The sequence below is a fragment of the Fusarium vanettenii genome, assembly GCF_000151355.1.
Source record: "Fusarium vanettenii 77-13-4 chromosome 2 genomic scaffold NECHAsca_18_chr2_1_0, whole genome shotgun sequence".
Taxonomy (NCBI): Eukaryota; Fungi; Ascomycota; class Sordariomycetes; order Hypocreales; family Nectriaceae; genus Fusarium; species Fusarium vanettenii.
The window spans coordinates 1,492,864-1,515,025 of NW_003315867.1; the positions used below are offsets into that span (position 1 = coordinate 1,492,864).

General features: G+C 53.7%; 5 protein-coding genes across 5 annotated transcripts; 1 reads left to right on the forward strand and 4 right to left on the reverse strand.

Annotated features, from left to right (window-relative positions):
• Positions 1-443: 443 nt before the first annotated feature.
• Positions 444-1,130, forward strand: NECHADRAFT_76307 (uncharacterized protein; the record flags this gene model as incomplete). The annotated part of the gene is made up of 1 exon (XM_003045907.1): positions 444-1,130. The coding sequence occupies one exon, from the start codon at positions 444-446 to the stop codon at positions 1,128-1,130; it is 687 nt and encodes a 228-aa protein (XP_003045953.1).
• A 307-nt stretch (positions 1,131-1,437) lies between these two features.
• On the reverse strand, positions 1,438-3,567 carry ARP2106 (uncharacterized protein; the record flags this gene model as incomplete). Its single annotated transcript, XM_003046475.1, has 4 exons — positions 1,438-1,483; positions 1,537-2,213; positions 2,265-3,262; positions 3,312-3,567. 4 exons carry the CDS (start codon positions 3,565-3,567, stop codon positions 1,438-1,440), a joined length of 1,977 nt encoding a protein of 658 aa, XP_003046521.1.
• Positions 3,568-4,149: 582 nt separating this feature from the next.
• On the reverse strand, positions 4,150-7,272 carry NECHADRAFT_66301 (uncharacterized protein). The gene is made up of 3 exons (XM_003046476.1): positions 6,948-7,272; positions 5,259-6,892; positions 4,150-5,216 (listed from the first exon to the last, which is right to left on the reverse strand). The coding sequence occupies exons 1-3, from the start codon at positions 7,189-7,191 to the stop codon at positions 4,674-4,676; spliced, it is 2,421 nt and encodes an 806-aa protein (XP_003046522.1). The 5' UTR covers positions 7,192-7,272; the 3' UTR covers positions 4,150-4,673.
• Positions 7,273-13,873: 6,601 nt separating this feature from the next.
• NECHADRAFT_76310 (uncharacterized protein) lies at positions 13,874-15,160 on the reverse strand (the record flags this gene model as incomplete). Its single annotated transcript, XM_003046477.1, has 1 exon — positions 13,874-15,160. The coding sequence occupies one exon, from the start codon at positions 15,158-15,160 to the stop codon at positions 13,874-13,876; it is 1,287 nt and encodes a 428-aa protein (XP_003046523.1).
• Positions 15,161-16,465: 1,305 nt separating this feature from the next.
• NECHADRAFT_58067 (uncharacterized protein) lies at positions 16,466-19,507 on the reverse strand (the record flags this gene model as incomplete). The annotated part of the gene is made up of 2 exons (XM_003046478.1): positions 16,466-18,731; positions 18,787-19,507. 2 exons carry the CDS (start codon positions 19,505-19,507, stop codon positions 16,513-16,515), a joined length of 2,940 nt encoding a protein of 979 aa, XP_003046524.1. The 3' UTR covers positions 16,466-16,512.
• Positions 19,508-22,162: the final 2,655 nt, after the last annotated feature.

Genomic DNA, 22,162 nt, shown 5'->3' on the forward strand with positions numbered 1-22,162 from the left:
ACCCAGTTGTCAAGACTAGGTAGCTCTATGATATCAACTTTCGACTTTTCAACACTTCAACGCACCGTACCGCTGTCTCGGGTCACGGCACCATGTCGAGCCAGCCACGAAGAGACTACCATGACTACGCTTGCTGAATCAGGCTTCACACCAGAGCTATTGACGGTGCTAACACTTGAGACAGGTAAAGAGCTCGTATCATAAGGCCCAGTCACGGAGTGAATGCTCCATATGTGCCCCAGAGGCTATTACTCTTAGTTCAAGCCATAGCAAGCCAAGAAGGGTCTCGCCCATCACTTCGGGATACAGTAGTTTCGAGGTAAGCTGCCTGTCCTGACCGACATCTTGTTTATTATATGTGAATATATAAACATCTACGGTATCCCTCTTTAGATTATACTTGCCAAGACCCCTTTTTCTCAAACAGACTCTACCTACACACAATGCGGCCCTCTCTCCTTCTTCCCTCTCTGCTGGGCTCAGTCTGGGCCTCGCCCACTGCATCACCTCTTGACGTGGATCCCGCCCTCGTCGAACTCGGCCGCCGAGCTGCTGCCGCCGGCCAACCCACCTTCAACTTCACCCAGTGCTACGTCACGGTCAAGGGGGATCCCGGGTTCCAGAGCTTCCAGGCCGGCACGGCCACGGGGACCATGTGGCTCGTGTGGGGCATCCCGCCGCCGGCGGACAACAAGAACGGCGAAAACCCGGTCGACGTGGTCCTCCGTGTCGGCGGGGGTAGCATTGGGTCCATCAACTTTGTCACCAACGGGTACCTGAACAATTTCCCCTCCGTCAGACCCGGGCCGAGCATCGACTATGTCAAGGTCAAGGGCACAGCCGCCAAATTTCAGGCCGACGTCGACTTTTCCTATGTTCCGTACGGCCAGCAGCCTCAGTGGTTCGCCACGACCATGTCCAAGAACATCGGGCCGCCCTGGGGCCCCCTCGCCACTTATGGTGTGACCTCTGGGTTCCTCGGATTGAAGACCACAGAACCGACGGCCCAGAACACCAGGGAGGTCAACGGGGCTGTTTTCTTCGCGGGGGGCAATCGCAATCCCGGTTACGCTGGCTATATTACTGGGTCGTGCTTGGGAAGTGGCACTCTTCCGCTTAGTATTGTCTAGATGAGAGGAAGGCTTTCAACTCGACAAGACAGAGTGGCTCGTCAGTATATAGTATAGTAGTGATATCGATCAATACAAGGCGAGCTTGAATCTATGGATGGTATTATGGCTGCTCCTCTCCTAGGAGCTATCCACTAGACCTTCTTTTCTTCACTTTTGCATCTTCCATGTTCCCTTTCGCTCGCCCAAAAACTCCTCAAGCCCAATGTCCACATCGTGAAGCCCCAAATCATCATGTGAACGAGAAACCCTCAAAAGGATATGTTATAACAAAAGCAACCTAGCTAGCAGAGTCATCCTAATCTATCTATCCTAGCATCGAGTGCGTGCGGATGCCCTTGGGGCCAAGCTCACTTCAAACATGTTAGTGAAAAGCGTCCATAGTTTCCAAGACAGAAGAACTTACTTGTAATCGACCCGGCTCAGGCTCATCAGGCGCTGGGCTTCAACCGTCTGGGCGTCCATGTTGGAGTGAACGCAGAAAGCAATACGCGCCGCCACCTGCGCGCCGAGAAACATGGACTCTTCAAAGCCGTTCTTGGTCCATTCACCAAGATACGATGGCAGCGTAGCCGTCTTGATGCTTGTCGGAGTTTGGCTGTGGAAGTGATGTCCAGTGGCAGGACCGCCGGCCTCGGAGGCGGCCTGGGGAGTCAAGGCATTGTTGGCACCACCCGCAGCGGCAGCTGTAGCAGCCTGTAAAAGGGGGTTAACGCCACTTGTAGGGAGCTGGTGTGGCATGCCTGTGAAGGATCCGGTGGGCGTCTGCGCCCCTGTTCCAGTTGGTGTGGCCATGTTAGACGGCAGCTCTGAGGTGAACATAGTTGCCGTAGATGGCGAGACGAGGTGACGGGCGTTCAAAGTCTGCAAGATGTTTTCCCTGAGACCGCGCAGCCGGGAGCCATTGCCGACAAAGACGAGGTTGTCCCAGCAGGCAGGTCGCATGTACATGTCGTCGACGCCCTGGACGGTGCGGTAGATGGCGTAAACGATTCGGTCGATCTCGCGGCGCTGAGCAAACTTGAACCGCTCAAGACCGACCTCGACATTTCGCTGAATGCGCTTCGGTCGACGTTCTGGGGCCTCGTTGGTGGGAGGACCTGGTGTGGGATTGACTTCAGGCTTGGGCTCTACTGGAGGCTGTGTCTGCTCCTGGCCTTCTGCCGGTTTGGGGGCTTCTGTTGTCGCAGGGGCGGCAGTGGTGGCATTTCCCTGAGGTTGAGGTTGAGCTCCGTTTGTCTCGCCCTCCTTCTTCTCACCTTCGGGAACAGTCGCACCATTGGCCTGTTTCTCGACGGACTCCTTGGGCTCCTTGGGCACCTCCTCTTGGATGATTTCCTCGTACGAGAAGGAATTGTGCGATCGCTTCGAGTTGGGTAGACGCACCGCCTTAGCTGCGTTATCAGCCTCCTTGTCGCCCTTGGGCTTCCGACCAGGCTTGCCCTTTTCCTTCTCCTTCTCCTTTTTGGCCAAGAACTCCTTGGTTTGGCCACTCGTGACAATGGCTGCCACGTCCAACACACCGTCATCCTCTCCGGTACCATTGGTTTCATCGCCGTTAGCTGCTGCAGGCTTGGATGCTGATGAAGCCGCCTGCTGGCCAGTACTAGGAGCACTACCACCAGGCTTCAATCCAGCAGTGTTCTGCTGAGGAAGCTCCATCAGATCTTCGGCGGTGGCGACATAGGGTAGCACCTCGCAGATGGCGCTCTTCTTCAGCTGCTCGGCCATGTCGTAGTTGAATCCCTTTTCCTTCAGAAGATTGAGCAGGCTGCGGGTGAAAACCTCACCTCCGCTAACCTCGCTGTCGCCCTCGGAAGCTCCAACATCCATGTGGTTCACAACGCGACCATCGTGGATGGCTGTCACGTCCACCTTTTGGTAGCCGATATCCACCACGGTCATGTTGGGCCACTTGAGGCCGTACTGCGTCGCGATACCGCTATGGATTATGCAGAGAGCAGGCGTCCGCGTGTTCTCAAAGATGTATCGGGCGATGGTCTCACAGTCGGGGCGCGTCCATTGCGGCGAGGCCATCAGCATGATGGGGGTGTTGTGGTATGTCGTCGTAAGGAGGCCGTGTACATGATCGAGGAAGGCAAGAAAGGCGCTCATGTTGACGATGCGCCCAGCTACAAGGAATCAGCAGCCCATTCCACACCTCGAAAAAACAATAAATACCTTCAATTGGGTACACGGCGCCCTCGTCCTCGTCCATGTCTTCCACCCACTCCTCTTCCTCAACACCGTTTACCATCGTCATGCGCTTTGTCCTGTGGTACGGCGCCCACTGATCGCCGTCCTTAAACATCCTCGTGGGCATGCGCCGCGCTGGGGGAGTCAGCTCGCTGCACCCCAGCTGAGCCATGGTACTGCGACTGCCAGGGCAGATGATGAGCACCTGCTCTTCGCGCCACTTGCCCGCCGTGCTCGACATTGTACGGTTTCGGTATCGCCTTGCGCTTGCGCTTGCGTTGATGCTGTGAGAACGATGTTGCTTGTTCTGGTGTGGAGTTGAGAGAAGGTTGTTGTCGTCGTCGACTTGGATCTGCCCTTGAAGTGAGTCGCGCCTGCTCCTACTGCGTCGCGATGGAGTCGACGAGGGTTGAGCCTTCCGCGCGCGTAGCCTGTACCGTGGCGTGGGGCTTGTGGCTGGGGCAGGGTCATCTTCTGGTGTGGCTTGTCGCACGTGATCTCCCTTGCTCTTCTTAGTGGGCGTCTTTAGACAGTTAGGATGGGTCATGGTGTTGAGTTCAGCAAGTGATATAGCTCTTGTGGTTGACCAAAATGATTGCGGGATCGATGTCAAGAATTCAAAATGATTGAATTGTGGAAATATTTTTCAAAGCAAAAGGAATCGGTGAATGATGGGTATAAACGAAGGGCAAACCGAACAGAGCTGGCTGCCAGCTGCCCGGCACTGCTCACCACCACATTAATCACCTATGAGGAACCCCAAACATTCACTCCTTATTTAGTCGAGCAAAGTTGTTCATGAACCAGTGGCAATTTCTCTCCTGGCCCATATTGTATTCAACGGCATTAATAGTACTTTAGCGTAGTCTGCTCTTCTTCACTAGACACTGAGGCATGAAAGCAACAACCGCAACGAGTCTCCACTGAACAGACAGATCATTCGCTTACAAGCATTCCTTCATCCATATGTTTTGGCTTTTGCCTTCTTTCATCCCATGACACATCCCAGTACATGAATAATACCCATTCCTCCCATCACCTGCACCTCGGACCGGTATCAGCTCTGCGCTGCCCGAGGATGCTGTTGTGCTTTGCTGTGAAATCAATGACAATCATCCTCCGTCCTCCCAAACGCCATCTGGGGGAATGAATAGCCCGCCCAAGGATCCCATCATAACGTACACTTCCACCAAAAAAAGTATTGACAAGAAGAATGCGCAAAAGTCTCTCAAAAGCCTCTCGCAAAAACCCGCAGGGTTCTGTCAAGTTGTTCTTTTACCATGAATAGTTCACGACGTGCGCCATATGCCATCTACCCGTGTAAAATCGTCGTCTCGTCTTTTTCAATTATGCAACCGTGATGGTGTTTGGGGTTGCTTCTTTCGACCCAATCTTGGCCAGTTCTTCATGCTTCTCGTTCATGTCGATACGCTCAACCTCTCTGGTTGGCTTTCGGGGCGTCTCATCTTCAGTAATGTCGTCAACAACCGAGTACGGTCGGTCCGAGGTGGGAGTCGTGAGTGATGACCCATCGAAGCTCCATCGATCCTCGGTTGCGCCAGTGTAGACGGAGGAAGTGTGCTTCTTGGCAACCGTATCCGAGCTGTCGGAATGCTCGATCTGGGGGATAGTGGGGGATGTTCCAATGCTCCTCGGCTCAGTCTTGGCTTCGGTTTCGGCTTGAGTGGGCTTGGTTTCAGCTTCAGTGGCGGCCTTTGCGTCCACCATCTTGGATGCTTCAGCCTTGGCCTCTTCAATTTTGGTGATTTCAACCTTGTTGTCCACCACCTTGTCCTCTTCGGCCGGGAAGAATTCCGAATCCGAATCCGAAGATCCATCGTCTGTTGAATGCTCCTGGATCCTGGAGGTTTCGGGCTTGAATTCCTCAGCCTTCTTCTCATCATATCTGACCTTCTCAACCTTGAGCTCCACAGGCTTCAGGAAGGGTGAAGGCTGGGCCTTTGCTGGCTGCTCATCATCCGACTTTAGGTCCTGCTCGTTGAAAGCATGTCGCAGAGGGCTTCGGAGGTTCGTGACATCGCCGATCTCGCTCTTACTGGATCGAGATGTCCTGGCAGGGCTCCGCATAGGCAGTGGAGGAGGAATCCTCTTTGGGATTGTCACCATGTTGCCCTTGGCGTGGATCACTCGGGATGCCACAGCCTGGGTCCTTGCCGGCTGCACGGCTGCCACTTCGAATACCACGGGCTCCTCTTCATCGTCTTCCTCCTCGGCGTCACTTTCCGAGTCGTTCTCATCATCTGCATTGCGGCTGCTCCTGTCATCCCTGTCACTATCATACTTGCTTGATGCCTTATCCGTGTCGTCTCTCGGCTCAACCTTGAGAGTGTCGTGCTCCACAGCGGTCGTACTACTGTGGCTGGTTGCACTGGCAGGAGTGTGATTTCCGCTGAGATGTCTTATGGGCGTCAAGTCGACCTTTGTGTAATCAATCTCCTCCTCTTCCTCCGTCACATCGGGGATTTGTGCTCGAGAAGCCCTGTCATGGCCGTCTTCACTTTGGCCTGGGCTTGGCGTTGTCTCGGGTGTGTCCTTTCCAACGTCCGTCTGGGTTCCTGCATCCGTCATCTGACTCTTGACGGTGCGTGACGACATGTAGCTGCCACGGTTACTCCTCGTGACAAATGTGTCTACGCTCTGTCTGTTAAACTTGGAGTAGGCCGGGCTAGTGGGCACGGGGTTGAAGTCGAACTGGCTGCTAGTAGGTCTTAACCGCGACCCGGCCTCTCTGATTTCTAGTCCAGCCATCTCGAGGGCCAAAACACCAAAGGGATCGGGATCGTCGGCGCTGGGAATTCCGAATGGAGTGCGAGGAGAGGCTGGTGTCGAAGACTTGGGGCTTGCAATGAGGGCGTCTCCTGGGGCGCACTCAATGGCAATCTTGCTCGTGATAGCAGCGTCGTAGTCTGTGCGGCCCTCGGCCATCTTGATGATTTCAAAGAGCGGCATAGTCTCATCCACATTCCGCGCGACGTTGCCGGCGAGAATGTCCATTTGTGTTAGGGGGCTAGCATAGAAGCGCTCGTTCTCGTTGCCCCTCTCGGCCAGGATGCAGCCGTTCAAGTTCACGGCCTGGGTCTGACCGCGCGACTTCATGTATGTCAAAACGGTGTTGCCCAGGTCCTTCCACCTGATGTGCGACTCATCTGAGTCGAGAGACACCAGAGGACCGCTAGTGAGACCGACATCTTCACCTAGTGTGACACGGGGTTTCGTGATGGACTCGAGAGCGGCGAGATTGTTAACAACGAGGACGCAGTCGTAAACATCGACGCCGATAATGAAGCTGAGAGTGGGCGTATGTAGCATGATTCCAGAGGGCGGCGACCAGGTACCGTCCGATTTGCGGGCAATGAGAATGCCGGAGCCGCCGGAGCCCGTCATCCACAGGCCACTTCGCATACAGGTAAAGATTGCGATTCCAGCGGCATTCTGGATGATGCGCCGAGGAATTTTCTTGGTGACTCGTTTTGGGGAGAGTGGTTCGCTAGTTGTTGACCGGGATTCGTCCTCTTCTTCCTCAAGAGGCACAAGATATCCATCCGCTAGCAGACACATGTTAGCAGAGACGAGGGCGAACGGTGGGTGAGGCGGGCATACTACAGAACGACTTGAGGATGCGGGCAGCCTTCTCGCATTCGCGGTCAAGGGTCGCAGGCCAGAAGGCTTCCCGGTGGACTCGGCCATTTGCATTAGCGGCAGCCGTGTTTATCCTGGTTAATGAATTGGCGTTTGCGACAGATATGGAGGTGCTGGAGCGGTTCGAGGACCAGCCAAAGAGGCCCTGTCGAGAACCCGACGCCCTCTTGTCCCAGGACGGGAGGAAGGAGGAAACTCGCTGCATGGCGGGCCGTCGTGCCTCTCCGTCGCCGCCGTCTTGGCCAGGCGGAGGCACGACAGAGAGGATGGGGATCGGGGGTGCGCTACTGGTGTTGCTGCCGGTGCCGGTTGTGTTGCTGCTGGAGGTGGTGCGGAAGTGGACGGTCTTTTGAGAGGCTGGCTTGGAGGATGAGGATACAGTGGTATCAAATGTCGAGGTCGATCTCGGAGTCGGGGAAGAAGTTGAGGAAGCAGGTGACGAGACAGGTGTTGTGGTGGTGGGCGAGCCGTGAGTGGGTGTAGATGCTGTCGTCGAGGTAGAGGAAACTGAGCAGACAGAATTGGAGTCGGAGAGGGAGGCGAAGGAGACGGCAGGCTTATTCAGAGCCGAGTTGTAAGCTGAAGGGTGCGGCGGCGCCTGGCTGCTGGCGTGTTGTTGGTGGTGTTGGTGAGGGTGGGAGCGAAATGCGTGAGGGTGGTAGTGGGCATGGGCTACTGAACCGACCTGGACAGACACGGACACAGACTGGGTCTGGGTCGAGGAGGGCCCTTGGGTCGAGGAGGGCCCTTGGGTCGACGCCGAGGCCTGGGACTGGGACGGGAGGAGATGATGCTAGTCGTAGTATAACCTGTCAGCGCGGGTGGGTGACGTGGGCCGTTGAGCCATTGGGGCGGCCCTGGGAAAAGAGCAAGGATGAGAGCGAGCAGGGGCAAGTGATCCGTAGGTAGTTGGAGGAAGAAATGGATTAGAAGGGGAAGAGGAGGGGAATGTGAGACTGGATGATCCGCTGTGGACAAGCCTCCCCCAGATCAAGATGAGACTTGATCAAAAGCTAGAATGATGAAAAATCTGGAGGTTGTTGAACTGAGTTGAGTTGAATAAAGACAGGCGTGAAGAGGTGGGTTATGACGGGAATAGTGGGCGAGAGAAAAAGAGGCAGGAGGTGAAATTGACTTTTTTTTTTTTCTGTCTTTTCCCTTCTCTGCCCTTTTCTTTCCTCCAGAGCTCTCGTCATCCTCTGGGGGTGCTGTTGCTGCGTCTGCTTTGCCCAGTCTGGTCTGGTCTGGTCTGATGACGGCACCGCGCGCATGTACGCACGCACGCACGCACTTGAGTCCAACCTTGGGAAAGTCGGGGATCGTCCAGGTACAGTACAAAGCAAAGCGACGCTCAGCCAGGGCGTTGAAGGATACCGCTTTGACGGGGCCCTTCAGCTTTTTCGGGGCGTGGTGCGTGTGGGTTTTGCAAAGGTAAAATGGGAGGAGTGAGTGAAAAGTGGGCGAGATGCAGCAGAGTGGGCTGAAGGGATAGTATCTGTACCTTGACAAGAGATGAAGCTCAGCTGGTCAAGGAGATGGGGAGGGAGAATGTTTATCAAACTCGCTTAAGCTTCAAGTCATGATGTTTGTAATGATTGGTCCATAGGAGGAGGGATTGAGAGGGAGATAGAGACAAGAGATCCTCTTACCGTGTTGTTGCTGCTGCTGCTGCTGCTGTTGCTGCTTGTATTCTTCGCTGACGCCCCCCAGCGCCCAAAACTCCAACCTCCTCCACTGCCTTTTCCACTCTTCATGGTGTCCTTGTCTCCGTTCTTGTTGCTGCTGATGATGCTGATGTTGCTCCCGCTTCCACTGGCAGCAGCGCTGCCTCTCCCTCCAACACTACTAATACTCAACTTCTTTCTCCTAGTTGTCGTCGCGGCCGTCATGGTCCCCCAGCCTGCTCGCGGCTTGCCCGCTTCGATTCGAGATTCCTCCCCCCCGGCCGCGTTAGTTAGCGCGAGCTCGAGCTGATGCGCTCCCGGGCAAGGGCAAGGATGACCAAGCCGGGCGTTCCCACTGCGGTTTGGTTAGCCCGGGTCCCGCTAGCTAGGGAAAGCACATGGCCTTTGACCAGTCGTGATGGGCGGGCTCGGTCGAGGTGGTGCGGGTGGCCCTGCGCCATGCGTGCAAGGTGTGCGTCCGTGTGTGTGACGATGCGTGCCGAGCCAACGCCGGGCCCTCGACGAGCCCGTCTCCAAGTGGTAGATCTTTGTTTGGCCGCGAGGCGAGACGGGATGGGCATTACATCTGGAGGCTGGAGGATGTAACAGGATGGGGAATATGGGCAATGGGAAGAGAAGCGACGACGGGGAAGAGGAACGAAGAAGAAGAACGCAAACGGCTCCCGTGCATACATACCTGGTTTGAGCAACGTCGGCTGTGCTCCCAACGGCTAATACCATTGCCCGCCGTGTGCCCTCGTCATTCCCTTTGGACAACCTACCTATGGTCGAGATAGGCCCGATCGCGATTGATTCTCCGACGAGACAAGCAACAAAGAAAGGATCAGCCGTGTAGAGTGGAAACGATCAAGATCGCAAAGGCGAAGCAGCAGAATCGAAAAAAAGACAACGTGTGAAGAAGGACGACGAAGGACCAGCCATTGAAGAGAAGGGAGAGAGTGAACAAAAAAGAAGGACGAAGGGTCTGGTTCACATTCCGTCTTCTCAACACGCCCCCCTTTTTTTTTACTATTGCTCACTCTCGAAATAGCTTCCCAGTCGACAGGATGCAACTTGGAACACTGGAATATGCAAAATGCCATGACTTCTCTGCCTTTGTCGCCTCCCCCAACCTTTGCTTGCCTCGTCTTGTCTCTTGCAGCCAGCCACAGCGACCCCTGCCCCACGGCGCGACCAATGCTGCGATATTAGGTCGACGAGACTGATACTAATAGATGAGAAGGGACCTATTAACTGGTCCATGTGGTCCTGCAACTGCATTCCAGCAGTGTCTGGCATTGCATTCTGTTGCGTGGAACTACGTAGTAGATTGGCCGTCTCCCCGTCTGAGACCCTGCTCGTGTATGCAACCCAGTCAAGTCACATATCCAAAGGAACCGCGTGCGGTGGACAACATTTCTCCGATGTGGACGGAATCTCGACGAGAGAAAGTGAAGTAGATGAAGGGGAGAGACTCTTTGCCGTGGGTGTTCCCGCGCCACGTTGATCCTTCTATGCCTATGCCTGACTCGAGGAATGCAGTCGTTGGATTCTTAACAGTCTCTTCGACTAATAAGCAGCGTCTACGTTGACGGACCAAACTCAAACCATGCAGACGGGATCTCTTAGCACAGCCGGTATGGATGTACAGTACAAGCCAAGAGAGGGCAATAAAAGGAAGACGGCTGGAAGCTTCTCTTCCCCGTTGAAGTGTGTGTGTGTCTAGTTTAGTTTCATGACAGATGCTCGAGTCGAGTCGAGTCAAGGTTGGCGCCTCGTCCGGTTGACGCATGGCAAAAGCGGGTCAGCAAGTAACTAAGTTAACTAACAAGATGCATAGTAACAGTCGCTGAGAATGTCACTCGTGTCAACTCGTGGCTGTCTGTCTGTCAAAAGTCAAGATGGTATTTTGCTGCATGCAACATGTAGGAGCTGGAGGGGAGGCTATTTGCTGCATATGCACCATCCCTCGCCTCAAACGTGAACGGCACCGTCTCAATTGCCCCTTGAATGGTATTCTACCTGCTGACAGAAGCCCATTCCGCTCTCATTCCAAAGGGGGGGGCGGTTCCATGTCTTGTTTCGTCGGGTTGTACCGCCCTGTGTATGTATGCCAAGACATTAAACCACCAAAAAAAAATAATAACACGCGTACATTGGAAATCTCGGGTTCTTGAAATTGAACCACGCGTCGACTTAATTATCAAAGAAGCGGATCTCATCTCAAAATATCCCGTGTTTATCAGCATCAGCATCAGCAACTAGGGGCAGGGGTTCCTCGCTGTGGCAGTGCCGTAGAGTGGTCCTGGCCAAAAGCAAAAGAGTCGTAATCCAGATCCGCGGGTCCAGGAAAAAGAAACCGTGGTCAGGTCAGGCCTGTAAGAACAGGGCTATAGTTGACTACGTATTATCTCTGGTTGTCCGCTTCCCACCTGTGGTAAACAAAAGCCCAGCTACTAGGGAGTAAAATACGGAGCATCCGTTAGGGACAGATTCAAGAGATCAGATGAAGTCATCCGGGATATCCATCCTATCCCGTTTGGCTGCAGGGGGCCCTATCCCGGTCAAATGCATGGATAATACATGTACATGCGCGCATCTGGGGCTCATTTCGTGCTCACTTCTCCTGCATAACGGTTTATTAGCACCGTCATTAGTCTCTTTTCTCCTGCAGCCCAAAGCCTTGTTGTGCAACCCTTCCTCTCATCGCCCCCTCAACCATGAAAACATTCATGTAGGTCGTGAATAGGGTCACCACCCACGGACCGACCACCTCCTGTTTCGTCGCCTGTCGTCTTCTTCCCTGACTTCTGAGCTGTCAATCATGATACCAATTCATTCAGTCATGCGGCAGTTGTGCTAGCCACGTGTAACCCACCTCATCACGATGCCCTGCCTTCCCTTGACATTTCACTACCGCCATCATTCCAGTACACGCCTTGATGAGGAATGCCTTTGAAGCAAGTGCTGCAAAGCCCCGGCATAACGTGTCTTGGGGCCAGACCTTCTCCCAACGGGGACTTCAGTCATCCCAATGCCGGTTTCATTCTCCACCGTGATTGATGTCCTGCACGCGCGGCACTTTACGGCAGTCCGCTGCATGCACTCGAGGCTTTTTTTTTTTTTTCAAACAACTCACATTACATTGCATCCATTCATCCTGATGTCTACATTACATCTCGATCGTCCAGTTGTCATGTCCGTGCCAGCAAGCCGCCTGTGACATTGGGGCGGGCGGACAGAAGCAAAACTGACTCCCTTCCTTTCCTCCTTCACTCTGCCCGCAGAGATGAGAGACCCAGGCCTCATTCTGCCATGTATGAATGTCTCTGTTCTATCCTCTTTTGCCACTTGATGTCTCACTCAACTACATCGCCCCTTTACGCGGTATGCTCTCCCCTCAGCTCCGTGTGCCTCGATGTCCTAATATGCGCCTTTTCTCGCTCATGGCTGGCGACGTACCAGCCTGCGTGTAGTTGACGCTATTCCCTAAAGTCACATCTACGGGCTATTTGGCCTTGAATGATGTCTCTCCATGCTCGATATCTGGGGCATCGTGATCACATCTTCATCGACAGTCTCGCTTCGGCTCAGGTGCCCATCCCCCGTGGACTATGGAGTGACTCTCCAGCAGTGTCTTGAATCCTTCCCATCCCCAGTTTCTCTCGTAGACCGGCCAGTTCCGGTATCAGAGACTCAAGGACACGTGACGTCTGTTCACACGTAGATACTAAGACATCACGAGAGTTAATTGCCTTCGTGAAGAAGTGTGCACCCCTCACGAGGGACTACGTACCATTACGCAAAAGTTAGACGCAGCAAGATGGAAAGTGAGCCGTCTTGATATGTATCAACTTAAAGCATGTTCTCATGTTGACATAAAGTCAAAAGCATGCACATGATGAAATGAGCCCCCTTCGCTCCTCGGGCATATCCAAGTGAAGGATTTGTTGATCCCGGGATATGACTCCAAATCTTGTGAATATACTTTGAAGCTACTGATATGTTCATTAGAGTTGCTTAGGCACTCATTTTTGAGCATCATGTGTTTCTCGATCTAACATGCATTCCCCAACCACGTTGCCTGATCTCCTCAGAGTTAGAAAGCTGAGATCCTAAAGCTGCCATGTGACACGTTCCCCAATCCCAAAGGCAAGGCATGGAACATCGGTGCTTGTATCCACCCTAGATCATTCGATAACAAAGGCCTGGTGTTGATCTTGAAGTGATTGTGACACTTCCGAGACACCTAACCTCCAGTATAGGGCTCACCGAGTTCAGTGATCAATATTGGAACTACGGCATCCGGGGCATTTTGGCCTTGCCAATAATCATTTCTCTCATCTCACCTAACCAATCGTTCCCTGAAATTTGAGAAACAATCCCATTGTCAGCACTTTCTCCTTCCTCCAGCCACACCTTACTCAAGCTCCCCCTGGAGACACGGGAACATCACGAACTGGCAAAGTACACAAGGTCTTATCATCTCACATATTATCGGTGAATTTTAATCACTAGTCATGAAAGATGCCTCTTTGGAATCCTCTCACGGCCTCTATGCCTTGTTCCCAGTCCATCCATGGGCCCCGAGCGCCCGGCCAGAGACGCAACAATATCTCTCCTCGCCACAAACCCTGGAAGCCAAGTATCTAGGATCAATCAGTCAATTAGTTTTAGGGCTTCAATTATTTGGCCATCGTTTCTGTTCTTAGCATTTGTTCGGACTGGGATAATGTAGCCAAGGAGAACGTGTGGGTAGTCCTGAGAGAGGATAATAGCCTAGTGAGATGCAACACGAACAACTGAGCTGTTTGGCGATCATTCTCCCCTCTTCTCTCTCGTTTTGACTCATGGGTGCTCCTGTCAAAGATGGGGATAAATCAGTATATCACACGTTCATAGCATCGCTCACACCTTCATTCACTCATGTTGCTCCTCCTCGAACTAACGAACGATGATACTTCATTATCTCTACTTTCTCGATAAACACATACTCCTGTCTTTGCTCCCATGATAATACTGTTCTGTCGTTGCCATCTCAACTGATGGCATGACATTGTCATTGCCTTCATGATGATGCTGTCCTGTGTTTTCGCTGCCCGGTGATATAACCACATTGCTTCTCAATCTCATCGAATGCCCACCCTCGCAGTGTCCTCGCAGTATCCTCGCTTTCCAAACAATGAATAAAACAAAACCATCCATTTTTCATATCGCCCCAGCTTAGAAGCTGTCGGGGGATGGTGTAAGCAGTTCCCGGGTTCGCTTTCTCGCATTTCCGTGGTGTTGTCGGGGACACGCGACACTCTCCAGATTCGCCAGCATACAGCTCTCGAGAGGGTCGAACTCACCCCTTGAAGAGAAGTGACGCAGCCCACGAGCACGTACACCAGGGCCGTTCCGTCTGAGGAACACCTGCTTTTGACCAGCATCATTTGTAAAGGTTCCGCTGAGGCTGATCTTCTGCAGGGCTGTTAAACTGTCTCTCATGTCCAGCAACATATCGTCCCAGCCGAGATTCCACTTGGCGGACTGTTCACACCACAAAAACAGATTGTCCAAGTTGACCCATTTGATCGTTGATCCATGCTCTGAGAAGAACTTGGCAAGCGTGCCATATTTGACCTTGAGGCAGGAGAGGTCGATGCTCTCCAGATGTCGCAGTCTCGTCTTTGTGCAAAAGTCAATGCCGAATGCTTCATCCTTGACCGACCAAGCGTGGACGCTCAGATGACGGATGTTGGGCATCAGGGATAGGAAATAGTTGAGATAGTTGGGTTTGAATACGGAAACACTGTAATCCAGTTTAAGTGTCAGCCTGGTAATAGACCCAAAAGCAGTCGAGACAGCTGGATCAAAGGATGAGAGTGCAAGCACGCATTGAGGCATGAAAGGTTCCAGTGTCAGGCTCTTGAGAGGAAGGTTGCGCTCTCGTAGCGCCTCGATAATGACCTGCTGCGTCTTGAACACCTCGTTGCCAGCTCTGGCCAGTGATTCCTCCTCGAAAGAGGGACAGTCCACCGCCATGTGTTTCTTCCATGGGCATTCAACCCAAGTCAAGGTGACGGATTCGAGGTTGGGCAGGTTCGTCAAGGCGGCAGCGACCAGCCTCCGTGGGAAGGCAGCGGGTTCTATGGCTTCACCCTGGCTTGAACGGTAAAGTGAATTTGCCTCTGCCTGTTTCTGGGGATCCTTGATCTTAGCGAGAGCTTCCTGAAACATGTCCGGATACACGCGGGTCAAGTTAAACTTGACAGAGCGGATATGCGACGCGGAGCTGGGTATCTTGGATAGCTCGTGAAGGCGCAGGCCGTCATCCCTCCATACCACGCCATCGAAATGGGAGGCGACGAGCCCACGGTGTGCGTATTCTCTGATTGGCATGTCTAATCGATGGTGGTAATCAGAGTTGTCTCGTGAAAGATGGTCCGCTGCGTAGTGCGTGAGCTTGTGTGGGATGCAATGGAAGCGGGAGCCCAATGGCGGGTGCGAGATGTATGACTCGGACATGGTTGTCTTAAACAGCAGCTTTCCTTGAAAGATGGATAAGTCTTGTTTGATGTGGTTTGGTGTAAGTGTTGGATGTAAGTGTTGGATGTGAGTGTAAAAGAACAAGACCGGATCGATTTCAAGAGTCCCTGGTGGTGCTTAAATAGACTGAATGAAACAAACATCGGTTGGGGAAAAAGGGGGATGCCTCAATGATTTAAGTTAAGTTCCATGCATCGGCCTTACATCCGCTGTGCCTTCCTCCTATGCCTCACCTGCCTTCTTCCCAACTTTCTCGGGGAAGGAGACTTTGAGCTTGAGGTTCACTCGCTATGCACACGCCCACCGTGCACTCAACTCTATCCGCCGCGGCCTCATTTTTCCTCATTTTCAGTCAAACTCAATCAAACTTCAATTACCTTTAACGTGTGCAGTCTCGCGCCCTTTGGCTCTTGTCTTGAGTGAGTCGGCTGTTCAATACCAGGCAGCAGCATCTCCTATCAACTCAGTCCGCCCTACCCTTCTCTCTGTTCATCTCACGCGATCACCATGTTCAGGTACGTCTTTCCTCACCCATTCATACTTCGATCATTCTCACTCCGCCTCTGCAACCAGAAACTATGGAAGCTCACACGCATAAACTCAGGGCTTACAAGAACCTTTCTCCAAAGACCCGTCTCGGTGTCGGTGTGGCTATCCTCGCCTGGGGAGCCGGAGGCCTAATGTTGGCCGACACAGTCGAGGAGACACTCGGCTTTACCCCAACCGAGGAGGACAAGGCTAAGCTGGACAAATACACGCCAAAGATCATCACCGTCGAGAAGGATGAAAAATCGGAAAACTAAACATTCATCAACAACTATTGAGCCTACTTTTGCAATGAATACGTATCTATTTCCAAATGCCCAGCTGGTCTCTCCGTCCACGTTAGTGAAAAACTGTTCCAGTCATTCAGCAACACGACATGCCAATTCGCCCGAGTCTACCACAACTCACTTCACCAATCACGATTCACAAGCGAGGCAGAGACACAAAGATTTGGCAAACATCATTAACCAGCCCAAGCCATGAAGTCATGATGGTCTGCCGGAAGACCGTTTAACCGGCTAGACCTCCCTCTCTATCTGGATCAAAGTCTAATAATGCAGCAACTCCTCTCCCCGTCTAATTCTCAACAAATGCATTGCACAAAAATGCCGGTGCCGACCTTGGATGCGTATGAGACCAATCCAGCCGATCCGAAGAGGGCCATCACTTCGGTCGAACCCAGTGACCCAGATACAAAGAAAACAAGAAAAAAATCAGAATGCAACGCCTCCTGATGCAACCCCTACCCCTCCGAGTGCTTTTTTTGGTGTAAATAGGTAAGAAAGTCATACTGCCGTTCCTGTGTCGAGTTCCGTCTTGACAGACGCAGTGCCAGCGTCTTCCACCACCTGTGGAAGAGGCTTGAATAGTTTTGCCATCTCAAGTGTAAGATCCATTGCTCCATACTGATCATCAATCTCTCCGACTGATCCCAATTCTTCTCCTCTTGACGCACCATCAGACATCACCCATGATTTGACCGACTTCAACAGCTGAATGACCTGCACGAAACGAGCGTCCGGGGACAGTCGCAACTCAGAGGTCTGTGTGTGCTTGAGCATGTAGTTGGCTAGCCAATAGAAATGCACACCGTCCCGCGAGAAACCATGTCGTCGAGGGTTGCTTGATCCCGGCAAGGTTGGTGGAAACTGATTGGCCATGTCGGTGTCCCAGTTTTGTTTGAACTTGCCCAGGGCGATGGTGAGTGCTTGCAGGCTCTGTGGGTCCGTGTTGGCAGCCGCCCCATCCACAGGAGTTGCCCGTCCGCTGTTGGTACCGGTCGGGGTCATCCAGTCATTGGGAGGGGGGGTTCCAAATTTGGAGAGCTGTGCGGCACTACCGTCCACCTGGGCCCGTCGAATCAAAGACAAAATACCATGGATCAAAACGAACTTGCCATAAAGGTTGGTGCTTCCTGGTTGGATCTGATACGATGGATGAAGGAGAGCCTTCAGGGCCCAGTCCATCTCTGGTTGCTTTGCTCGTTGGGTACCCGAAGGATTTGTCTCCCGCACAGCATCAGCACCACCGAGACCAAGCGCTGCAGCACACACCTCAGCCTTGTCGGCGTCCCAAGCGGCGTCATCGCAAGGTAGAGGCAGATGGATCTCGAACACATCGAAAAGTGGATTCGAGTTGAAGTAGAGACCCATTGCCGCATCCAAAAGGAAAACACCAAACATCAGGCGGTTGCGTCGTTCGTGGTCAATCCAAGTCTCCCAGGCAAACTGTCTCGGGTCGAATTCAGCTGGGTTGAAGTCGATTCGATGCAGAGGGGACATCAAGGCGGTGTCATTTGATGGCTGGAAAAGATTCAGCTTCCGGGCGTGAGCCGCGAGCACAGGATAGATGTGTCGAGCCCGCTCCCGTTGTTGAGGCGATCCGTTCCAGAGAAGAAGGATGCATGTTAACAGGACAGCCTGCAGCTCTTCGATGTCAGTCCGAGATGCAAATCTCGGTTCGCCTGTCTGCAGTTCAGCATTGGACATCATCTTGCAGTCACGCTGGAGCGCGACAACTAGAAAGTCCATCATTTCGCGAACGTTAGACGACGTGACACGGTCTGAGTAGCAAGCGCCAATGCAACACATGCCTGCAAGTAAGCCAGTGTATGCCTCCATGACCTTGAATGTCGTGACGTGGAGAAAAGGCATATGAATGTGGAAATGGGTGTACTTGTCCAAGAAGTCTTTGACGTTGTCGGGTGAAAAGTAGAGGTTCATTCCCGCGCTTTGGGGATCGATGGCCTGGTTAGGAGGATAAAAGAAGTTAAGGATCTGATCAGAGAGTTGGTTGTATGGATTTTGGAGATGAGATGGCATTCCCCAATTCGACAAGAGGGGGTCGGTGGCACTGGCACTGTCGCCTGTCGTTCCGGGCCCGGCATTAGGTTCGGGTTTGGTTCCGATCTGCGTCTGTCCAAGATTAGGATTGAAAGAGTTGTTGATATAGGTTTGATGCGCACCAGCCTGGAACATCTGAGACCAATCAAGGCTAGATTGTTGGTTTGTGTTTGAACCGCCATACATGGGCATTCCGTTCTGAGCCGGGGGCATGCTGTAGCCGGGCATCTGCTGCTGGCTCAAGTTGGGGTCGGTAGCGTAGGGCTGAGAAGCACCCATGACCTGGCCGTTCATTTGGCGTCTGTCAGCGTTGTTACCATTGTCAAGACGGCCGAGCGAGCTGGATCGGGACAGCTGGCTCTGGTCCTGAGCCATGTTGTTCATGCCGTCGTTGACAGGGACCATGCCGAAGGGGTGGACCATGTTGTCACCAGGCATGTTGCTCAAGCCGTTGAGGTGGTTCAGGTCGCCCTCGTGAGCGAGGCCAGCAGCCTTCTGGGCCTGGGCGTTCTTCTTGACGTGCGCTTGAGGGTGGGACAGGTGGCTAGCTCCAGTGGGGTTTCCACGGCGGATAGAGCACTTTTGGAAGTGGCGCTTCAGAATATCACTTCGAGAAAACGTATCGCGGCAAAGGACACACATGTATGGGCGATCGCCGGTGTCTGCCAGGTGCGTGTTAGTAATCACTGTATGTGTCAATAGTGCTTTCAGACTCACGTCGCAGAAGATGGCGCTTCAGATGCTTGGCGTGAAGATAGGTCTTTGTGCAGTGAGGGCATGGGAATTTGCCATCAGCATCCTTCACTGGAATGACCGTGTTCTTGGTGCCACCAGTGCCAGCGGCCGGGGCAGCAGGCCGACCGGGAGCGCTTGGCAAGATACCACGTCGTCCCTGGGATCCGACAACATGAGTAGGCTGCTCGCCTTCCTGAAGAACCGAGGTAGGCTGCATGAGCGAGCTAGGGCCATAAGGGGAAGAGACACCAGGCTGGGACATGATGCCGCCAGGAGGCATGGGTCGCAACACGGGAGGCCCTCGGCCACCAGCGGGCGCGGGCGCGATGGGCTGTGGGTGAGACGCGGTCGTCGTCGCCTGGGGCATCATGGCCGAGGTGCCGTAGGCCTGGGGAGGCGGGTATTGGTTCGGGGGCATTGAGTAAAGACCGCCACGGCCCTGGGGCTGCGATGTCTGCTGCTGGTAGCTAGGCAGGTTGTTGGCAGATCCAGGCGTGTTTGGGGTGCCTGGAGTCCGCGGCGTGTGCGGGTGGCTGCCGTAGATGTTTTGCATGGCCGACGTTGGGGGCTGCAGCGGCGGCAGTGTCTGGGGAAGAGGCGAGCCGGTTTGCAGCTGGTTGGGAGAGATTGCGGTAGGTGAAGGATAAGTCTGACCAGAGGAAGTCGTGTTTATACCATTGGAGGGGTACTGCGAACCGTCCATGCTACCCTTGGGAGAGGTTGATGTTGGTGACAAGGGACGTGGTGTTGAAGAAACCGCGACGCAAAGACTGCCGGGGTAGAATGGACCTTGGCGGTGGATGACAAGTCCAAGTCGAGGATTTGCGGAGAAGAAGAAAGAGGGGTCGAAGGGATCCTCAGAAGTTTGCAAGCTTCGATGGCAAACAGAGATCAAGTACGAAGCCTTGTAGAGCTCCGCAGACGAGGTTCCCGGATGGTGGAGGATGAGGCTCGTGGCAGGTCCCTCTTCTGAAGGTGGTGCTTTGGAGAGGGTGCACAGAGTGGAGAACTGGGTCTCGAACCTTTTTATTTTTTTTTCTCCTTCAGGCGGGCAAGCTGTCAGGGCAGCAAGGTCGGAAAGGTGGGTTGCGGTGGGTGGATGTTGCGTGGGTGGGAGGGGAGGCGTGAGTGCGAGAGGCGCGAAGGAAGAAAAAAAAAGAAGTGGGCGGGGGTGAGATAAAAAAGACAGTGTTGCGGTAGCGGACACTAAGTAGCAATTTTTTCTCTGCTTAGTACGCGATCGTAGGAGGGCGCGAGGCGGCAGTGGAAAGCGGCAGCAGAAGAGAGAACTTCGCAACAACAGCGGAACCGTTGAAATGCCTTGGCTGGCACGCACAGTACGTAGTAGTCGGTCTTGCACGCTCACAATTCACACACCTGGGTGGTGCAGTGAAGAGAGTGGGAAGTGGATAATGCTGGAAGGGAAGTGGGCCCACGGCGAGGATGAGGAACCACAACGAGGATAGCTGGGGCTGGGATCTGGAGCAGAGAAAAAAAAAATAGGTCGCGGGTCGCGGACGTGTTTGATGGGGCCAGGCGCCAGACGCGCAAATCTTGCGGAGATATCGCGACAATGAAGTCGGGCGAGTTTGTCAATGGGAGGGAGGATGCGAGAGCTGGAATTGATGTGAGGGGATGTTGAAAAAAGTGAGAGAGGTGAGCGAGAAAAAAAAATTCGGGGGAGATCGAGGAAGATGGAAGATGAGGGAACGGGAGAGAGGAACAAACCGAGAGAAGGAAGCCTAAGGTACCTCCTACCTCGCCGTACCTGCCAACCTCGCCTTGCCAGACAGAGGGCAGACAGTGAGAGCGCGCGCCAAAATGAGAGACGAGTTGCCCGCCTGCCTTGTCTTCTGTTCTGTTACCCCTGTCGGCCAGTGAGAGACGACAACGGAGAAAACGACCACCGGAGTAAACACGGAAGTACCTGGTACCAGCGACATCTGCCAAGCAAGGACGACGCTTCAACACTGGACGCCAGCTGTTTGCAGCATCCAATTCTTTTCCCTTCCCTTCTTGTCCCGACAGTCACTCTTTTTTTTTCCTCGTTTTTTTTTTACTCTCTACACACCCGCGTCTGCTCTCGCCTAAGTACTATTACTAGCAATCACCCTTCGTCTTTCTTCTCTTTCAAATCGGGTCTACGGCGAAATTTCTGGCTTGTCCCAGTTGGCCGCTAGCGTGTGTGCCATTGCCGCTCTAAGCCGCCAGAATTGGGGCCCGAGAGAGACACTGCGGTTTGCGGTGAATCTTTCAATACTTGCTCGTCACCTACTGGCTGCAGCCATTGCCAGCGAGGTGCCAGGTACCCTCGTCGTATCCACAGAAACGATCAGGGTGCTTCTTTCCCTTCCACCACCGCCTTATCACCAACGCCTCAACGCACTGCAATTCTCCAGATGCCGAGGGGATGATGGATGGGGGTGATGCAATCTTTTACACCTCCAAGAGATACAGACACTGGCAAACACTGGGCAATGTCCTCATTCAGGTTGCCGCCGGCCATGACGCCTCCCTAGAAAAACTCTGCATCCCGTCCGTCCTCGCTACTGTACCAGCAGGCGCATCCAGCGTATAAGGTACTTGACGGAAATGCCAAACACGCCAAACCGATTTGGGCGCATCGGCCAAGGTGTGCGTGAGGCGGCGACCTGACATGCAAGCCCCTCGCTCAGGCACCATCCTGATCTGATGAAATGCACCTCCGATCCAGAGCAGCCTCCAGCGTTGAGGCCATGAGGCAACTGAGGCGCTGCCGCTGCTGTTGCTAACGATGCCGCCCAGCGATAGCGGCACCGGTCTCGCCGTCCGACACCGCCCGGCAAGGGAGGGAGGAACCCTGGGGCAAGAGGCGGGCACGCACATCTGGGGATTCGGCCTCATGACAAAGGCCCGCCAAAGGCAACCAAACCCAAGGCCCTGAAAAACCACCTCTTATTCCAACGTCGTGGTCAGCATCACCGCATCACTATTTTTCCTAATATCACCCAGTGTCAGGCGTCCCTCCAATGCCTGTGTCAAGTCAGGGATCTAGCGGCACTTGCACCGATGCTCACAATGCTGGCTCGTCTCGCCATCCTGGCCCGAGGCAGGGAATCGTTCTGCACAAGAAAAGACAGAAACCAGGATGATGCACAACGCGTCGAGACACTTCACAAACGGCCTCTCGGACAACGGACTTTGCACGGTCGGTTGGTACGGTGCGCCAACTGTGCTCGGGCCAGAGGGGTGGGGGTGTCCTCCGCGTGGGAATTGTTGGAGGTTGGGTGATTTCGTAACAGGTACGCTTTGCCTCCCTACCTGTCATGCTGTCCGGGCCTCCTGGACTGTTGTACACGATACCTCGTACTCCTAGTCT